General features: G+C 40.2%; 2 protein-coding genes across 3 annotated transcripts; both read left to right on the forward strand.

Annotated features, from left to right (window-relative positions):
• The first annotated feature begins 243 nt into the window (after nt 1–243).
• srd5a3 (steroid 5 alpha-reductase 3) lies at nt 244–2,766 on the forward strand. Of its 2 annotated transcripts, XM_079739123.1 has the most exons (5): nt 244–477; nt 610–761; nt 877–1,068; nt 1,650–1,775; nt 2,045–2,757. In XM_079739123.1, the coding sequence occupies exons 1-5, from the start codon at nt 278–280 to the stop codon at nt 2,302–2,304; spliced, it is 930 nt and encodes a 309-aa protein (XP_079595249.1). In that variant the 5' UTR covers nt 244–277; the 3' UTR covers nt 2,305–2,757. The 2 variants fall into 2 exon arrangements, with proteins under 2 accessions (XP_079595249.1, XP_079595250.1); XM_079739124.1 differs by lacking the exon at nt 877–1,068 and having other exon boundaries at nt 2,045–2,766.
• Nucleotides 2,767–3,120: 354 nt separating this feature from the next.
• Nucleotides 3,121–7,099, forward strand: tmem165 (transmembrane protein 165). Its single transcript, XM_079740473.1, has 6 exons — nt 3,121–3,443; nt 3,841–4,063; nt 4,150–4,325; nt 5,345–5,527; nt 5,805–5,910; nt 6,107–7,099. Exons 1-6 carry the CDS (start codon nt 3,303–3,305, stop codon nt 6,178–6,180), a joined length of 903 nt encoding a protein of 300 aa, XP_079596599.1. The 5' UTR covers nt 3,121–3,302; the 3' UTR covers nt 6,181–7,099.
• Nucleotides 7,100–7,770: the final 671 nt, after the last annotated feature.

The raw sequence follows: 7,770 nt of genomic DNA on the forward strand, positions 1-7,770 counted from the left end.
TTTCTTTGTATTTTTACCCCGTTGGTTATTTTAATGTCGTTGCTAAATGCTTTTACACACTTGATTACATTTCTACTTTATTCCTGTCCCCAATAAATGCATTGCACGGTCTTGCTGTGCGTGTAATACAATGTAATGTTGTGTTGTTTGTTTTCGAGCTGGTTTGATAAAAACTTTGCTTGAACGCAGCATTAGTTTCTCAACGGACTCTTTTTCATGCTGCACACAACTATGTGACGCGCACACGGCTCGCCAGGTTGTACCAGATATATGATAGATGTGTGTGATTGTTTTGTTATGGTTATGCCTAGCATCAGGATTTCTTTTAGCTCTGTTGATTCACAAGTTGTCACCTCGTTTCCAGACGAAACATGAGCAAAATCCGCTATTTCTGTTTTTCCAGGATCTCATCCGTTACGGCAAAACAAAGCAAAGTAAACGGGACTATTGGCTACATAAACTTGATGTTCCAAAAAGGTGACCGGTGGCTAGTTATTTGAACTAATAAATATATACAATATAGGTCATTAGGACAACTGACATGCAAGTGTTTTGTGGATGGATTGAAAAATTGAAGTTAGTGATAATCCAATACTTTCCCATTTTCAGATGGTTCTGGCACTTCTATGCGGTATCCGTTGTTTGGAACGGCCTCCTTCTAGTCCTGTCCCTTCATCTGAAGCTTCAGAACCAATCATACCCGCAGTGGTTGACTTACTTATTGAGCTTTTTGTGTGGAATGCAATGGAATGAGAGTCAAGGTACATCTCAACGCGTTTTCTTATAATAGTCAACATTCGTTAGCTTTATATGAGACTTAGTCAACAGATATGACACTTGTCTGTCTGATATTCATGCCAATGTTCTGTCTTCTAGTTCCACAATTATCTACTTTGCTGGTGCAACTGTTTCTCTGGAGCCATTCACTCAGAAGACTGCTAGAGTGCCTATTTGTTAGTGTTTACTCGGAGGGGGTCATACATATTGCCCAATATATGTTTGGCATTGGATATTACATCATACTTGGATTGACAGTCATTTGTTCCAATAATTTCCTTGATGCAAAAGGTATGGATTATATATATGTTTTTAATGTTATCTCTGTAAATTATGACGAATTATTGATTTGAGGACACTTATTGACATCTTATTATTTTGTATATTAGAACATGATCATGGGATGACACACTGGGAGCATTAACCCCAGCATTTGAATTGAGACAATGGGGGTACATGGTTCTTATTAGGGACAATTTCACATTGTGGCCAGTGACAACAAAGAAAACAAGAGGAGGGGAGTGACCATTATGGAGAGGATTATTGAATTATATAAGGATTATTATTAAGTTATTTTGCAATACATTTGGAGGAAGTGGACATTTCTGCAAGGATGCAATGCAAATAAAGCAATGTACACAAAATATAAGTCAGAAGATTTGCATTTTCTCAGTATCAGACTTTGTGGCTACAGTTTTCAGTTAAAATTAAACAGTAACAAGGTAATATATTTTTGTAAATAATTGTAGATTATTATTAGGATACATTTTTCCAAAACAGTAAATATACAACAAAGAATGTATACCGGTGCATAATAATGCTTAGTATTCTAACCTGTATTGGGATCTAAATATAACTCCTACTCCTTCCAGGTGTTGGCTCTCTGTTCCACCAGCTGGATTTGGGCCATTTGTCAGGAACAGCTCTCTTCATTAGTGCATCACTGCTCCAACACAGCTCATTGGTAACGTTGGCCAGGCTCCGTACTGGGAATTCAGGTAAGTGGCTGAGTCCGTAATTAAACTCGACTAACTTGCATAATTCACTCAATTATTTGATCAGAAGATAATGTGTATCTGATGAAAGACGATGTCCTCACAACACAGCACTAGAACAGCAGATTAGTTGAACATAGAAGGGTTGGATGGGAATTTATGTGATGATTAATTTCTAACTTTATATAATGTGAAAACCAAAATGCTAGAGTAATGCTAGAGAGAACTAGCCTTTCAGTCTACTTCATGTTTATTTTATTTTTATATTTCAGGAACAGTGAAGACCTTTGATCATGGCGTTCCCCATGGAGGCTGGTTCGAGCTGGTGTCCTGTCCGCATTACTTTGCAGAGCTGCTTATCTACGTATCACTCGGCTTGGTGTTCGGAGGCCTCTCTCTAACCTGGTGGACTGTTGTCTCCTATGTCCTGTTCAACCAGGCTCTGGCTGCTCAGCTCTGCCAGGAGTTTTACATGACGAAATTTGAAGGCTACCCAAGGCATCGCTATGCATTCTTACCGTTTGTCTTATGACACATCATCACATTTTTGTTGCTTTTGTTCTTCGTTTTTTAACTTTAAAGACAGAAGTTATGTTCTCAATGTATCAGTATCCGAAATTTATAAATATTTGTAAGAAACATTGCACATTCATTAAATTGTTCATTTGCAAGACCCATGTTCAGCTGACTGCTATTAATAATTATGTCAAAATCTCACCCCATAACAAACAATCTCATGATAATATATCAATAGGTCCACAATTATCTCACTCAACATTAACTTTACAGGAACTAATATATGTAATGCATTAAAACATTGATGTAAATGTGTACAATGGTTATCATCAAACATTTGTACCAATTCCTAAAATAAATGGATGAGTGCACTTTATTTTCATAACGTGAATCCATCAAATGAGTGAAATTTTGATAGCTTCCAAAAATCAATGATATGGTTCCCGCTGTGGTGCGACGAAGATTAGTGTGCTCCGAGAGGAAACAAGTTAAACATCTTGTAAATAACCATCAAATAAGTCTAATTAGCTATTAATAAACAACATCTGCAAGCGTATTTTAATTCCTATTCCTTCCATTTTCTGCTGAAGAGCAAGACTATTTGATATTATTTAGTCGTATTGTGTGTAGTCCTATTGTATACCAGATACTTTATAAATAAAGATAGTTAGTGACTTTGATACTTCGCCATATTTATTTCTCGATGACGAGTTGTATTGAAAGTCAGAGGAACCAATAGCTTTAAGCTACGTGAACCAGACAGTGGGCGCGTCCTTCATTCTATCGTCCAATCTGGGTTGCGGAATGCTTGCTTTTGAAGCAGCAAGTTTTTTTCTACTTTAAGTGCTCCCTGATTGTAAACGGGGTTCTTCGCTATACATGTTTAGGTAGCTAATATGAAGTTAACCAATTTCCTCCTAAGTACATCGTGTTATTCATGAGAAACATATCTTAATTGACCTACTAGCTGCATTTCTGTAGGACACCCACAAATAGATTTTTTGCTTCGTTGAAATGCCTCGGACGGTCGGCGGAAGAGACGGCTCGGCTGATGTGGTCCTCGTGCAGCGGCTCGCTGCTGTCGTGTTGTTGTTGTCGCTCGGGGTCCACGGCATCGCAGAGGAACCGCAACCAGTCCAACAGTCTCAGCAAGAGGTACACACTGTACTTCAAGCATTTCACCGTTAAGTTATTTGAGTGGTCTAAAAGCGGAAGGTCCGGTTTCCTTAGCGCTAGACCGCTAACGAAGTGCTAGGTAAACGGCTATGCCAAACAGATTTCCGCGTACATTTTATTTGTATACGGTGTATGATTTTATTTATATGCAGGAACCAATCGTGGGAATCGTACAGACAAAATATAAATGAAGTAGACATGGTGACGGTACAAAGATTCCATATGCAGGGCTATGTTCTGGGTCATGTTTCGTAAGAGGCTATACTATATTCTAAGACGTTCTCGTTTTTCTAGGTCTATCTTAAACAATTTTAGCCTCCACAAATACCAACTTCTGTGTGTGTTCCTTTGTTTTTTTTCTTCCTTTATTCTGCAGAAAGCACTAAGTCCCCATCCTATAGTTCCAGTAAGTGGAGATGATCCTACCAAGGGCAACCTGGGATTCATTCATGCCTTTGTGGCATCCTTCTCTGTCATCATCGTGTCTGAACTGGGCGACAAGACATTCTTCATCGCAGCCATCATGGCCATGCGTTATAACCGGCTGACTGTGCTAGTGGGGGCCATGCTGGCATTGGGTGTCATGACCTGCCTCTCAGGTAAGAGTGCTAGGTGAGAAGCATTATTAAATGTCAGTGTTTTCTGACCATTTTCATTAACAGTTGATATATTGTGGTTTTCAAAGTGCTGTTTGGCTACGCTACCACCGTCATCCCAAGGATCTACACATACTACGTGTCCACAGCTCTGTTTGCCATATTTGGCATACGGATGCTCCGAGAGGGGCTGAAGATGAGTCCGGATGAAGGCCAGGAGGAGCTGGAAGAGGTGCAGGCAGAGATCAAGAAGAAAGATGAAGAGGTACAGAATCTGAACCTTATTTAATCCACTAAACGCGTAGAATGGGGGCCGGATAGGGTACTGGGCTCAACCCTCCATGTCTGCAGTCTACCTGCAAGCCTCCTTAAACAAGTTAAGTAACCACCATCTCTAAGTGACTTTCAGCTCAATAAGAAACTAGGACATACTAATTAGCTCATAACAGTTACACGAACGAAGGAAACACCCCATTAATGCAATAAATAAAAGCAGTTGAAATGTATCTGTTTTGGCATGACACTAATCTATGGCGCATTTCCACCGTCGGGTCGGTTCGGTGTGCAAAGGTACGGCACGGTTTGTGTTTCCAGCACCAAAAGTGGGTGTGAATCGGACTGAGCCGTACTCAGCTCGCAGTACTCCTCCATTGGGGTACTGAGACGTGTGAAAGGGTGCCAACAAGTTCAAGCTACACACACCATCCGTTGATAGGTCGACTGAATCGTCACTTCCATGCAATAGGGGGATTATAACAACAAACAAACGCAGTACCCGCCAGGTATTTCTGGACATCGGCAAAAGCTTTGTTTATATAAGAAATGTTGTGCAGAAGTTGGACATCTTTCTTGGACGTCCTACATTGTTCCTCTTTGTTTATTGTGTCTCGTTCTTCTTTTTCCTTGGAGGTTACACTGTGTCTGGCTATAAGGTCACAATGTTAACATAGCTGCTGTGGTTATTGCCATCCGGCTTAAACCCTAAACCCTACCATAAGGGTACTGTTGGCGGTGGAAATGCGAGCCATAACTGAGCTGGGCTATACCGCACCCACACTACTGGGCTGGGGTGTGCTGGGCCGAAGCGTACCCGCTGATGGAAATACGCCACTATTCAATTTCCCATTCAATTTACTCAGAGAATTAAGAGCAGCAACGGGTGGGGCCGGGGCTATGGTTTTCCATTATCTAAACTAAGGATTTCCCCCAGAGGTAGTCTTTTGGGCAAAAGCACAAGAGTAAGCACAAAAGCACAAAAATACCTGCTCTGTTTGCTCTGTACAGCTCCAGCGGGCCAAGCTAGCCAACGGTGTAGCAGACGTCGAGGCCGGCTCCGGAAACGCCCAGCCCCAGAGGAATTGGCACAGCTTCATTTCGCCAATCTTCCTGCAGGCACTCACCCTTACCTTCGTGGCCGAGTGGGGTGACAGGTCCCAGCTGACCACCATCATCCTGGCTGCCCGGGAGGTCTGTCTGCACCCCGCCAAGTTCTTTGTTTATTTGTTGTCATGCCTGTCTGTGTTGTCTTTGTTTATTTGTTGTCTGTCTCTTTAGAAGGGGTTATTGGATTCATGGACTTTGTTTTAAAACATTAACATGTGCTGTCTTGTTAACATTGGCCACACAAAAGCTTTAGACCTTAAACCCTAAAGTTTATACCTTATTTATTTATTTATTTATTTATTTATTTATTTATTTATTTATTTATTTATTTATTTATTTATTCATTCATTTTTAAATAAAGGATCCATTTGGAGTAGCAGTAGGTGGGACAATTGGACACTGCCTCTGCACAGGATTAGCTGTCATCGGAGGAAGAATGATTGCGCAGAAGATTTCTGTCAGAACAGGTAAGCATTCTGTCCCTAGTGGGCTGATTCCATAGCCTTCAATCAGCTTTGCGATACTATGTCGGCTTTGTCGTCTACTCTCTTTGGACTAAAGCAGGTCAAAGTGTGAAAAGGTTTTATTTTCCCACATTATCAAAAATAATAAACCAAAGTGTTGAACCTTAAATTGTATTTTCTTTCTTTTCTTTTCATGTAGTAACCATCATTGGAGGAATAGTTTTCCTGGCCTTTGCTTTCTCTGCCCTTTTCATCAAACCGGATGCCATTTGATTCAAAGCAGGATTACCGCGCTCATTTGTACATAATTGTAAAGTTCAGCCCAGTTGGTAAATCAAAGCTGTATCTTTGCCTATGTATATGTGTACATGAAGGTGTGACTAATGGAACTGCAGTATTTTTTGTGAGACTTTCTGATACGGTCCTCTTACAGAGTCTGTGATCTCTCTCTAGTAGTTTCCTCTCTAGTTTTACCCACTTCTGTCTCACAGTCAGAGCTTGCATAGTTTGCCTAGTCTCCTTCGCCTTCTATTTAATGTTGGCATATCCATTTTACCTGCACCATGTGAAGTGTCCATTTTTTCTTTTTCTTTCTTTTGTCGTTTCATGTTTTGTCGAAGGTAAACCTCTGCTAAAATACCATACCTTTTTTAGGATACAATCATCACTTTATCCATGCTACAGTTAAACAATGCCTGTTTGGTCATGTCTGAGATGAATGATGAATTCAATATATATAATCTGGCTGTAAAGGTGTCAGGCATTTCTGACTTGCAGTAATGTTATTCACATACAAATCGACCAATGAAATGACATCTTTTTGAGAACTACAATTAAGGCAGTTTCAAAGGTAGAGATGGGCACCATTTATTAAAAACAATTTTTGTATTTATGTTCTTTAAATGTTAAACTCCTTTATGTTTTTTCCTTTTTAAATGAATGTACTGTAGTTCAGGAAGAGGTGATGACGGAATGAATGATGTCACCATTGGCAGCAATTCTCCTTTTGTCAATATTTGACAGGTTGCTTCCAGCTGTGAAATGCGTCAAATTTATTTTAGTGACACCGATGTACAGTACAGTTGTACAAAACACGATACTTATGAAATATTTTGGGTTCCAAAACCCCCTCCACCTCAAACCCCTAAAAACAATTTCAGTTTTTTTTGTGCAATTTAAAAAAAAAAAAAAAAAAAAACCATTTAAAAAGTTTTGTTTTGACTTTCATTTCAGGGAACAGAATAATAGTTGTATGCTATGATTTATGAAATAGAATGTTCGAGAAAATAATGTGTCTGTACAAGCCCTTGTAGGACTACTTCACATAATTCTTTTGAAAATTCAATATTTCAATGTTTGCACCAGTTTGGGTGGTTGGATCTCTTTGGGCAAAGCAGCAGGTGGGTAATGTGAGTAGTATATGCAGAGTTTAGGAAGAAACACAGCACTTATTTTCCAGTACTGCCTGAAGCCCAACACACACCGGAGGCCTACGGCGCGCGTCTAAACAACCGCCCCCATTAATTCCAATGAAGTACCCCTAACCGGTGGCGGCCCTGTCCTATTGCATATTCAATTTTATTTGTATAGCCCTTAATCACCATTACAGTCTCAAAGGGCTTAATAGGCCACATTTGTATGACACCCCCCTTTACCCAAGCCCCCACAAGGGCAAGAAAAAACTTAAAAATAGCAAGGAAGAAATCTTGAGAAGAAACGCATAGCAGGGGATCCCTTCTTCCAGGGATGGTCAGGAGTGCAATGGGTGCCATAATTGACATGCAGGTAAATACAAGCACATCATATTAAATTGGTGATGTGGTGCTGGCCGGTTAACCATGAGGAGAATCCAGGCATCCTGTC

This window comes from Pollachius pollachius (assembly GCF_949987615.1).
Source record: "Pollachius pollachius genome assembly, chromosome: 7".
Lineage (NCBI taxonomy): Eukaryota > Metazoa > Chordata > Actinopteri > Gadiformes > Gadidae > Pollachius > Pollachius pollachius.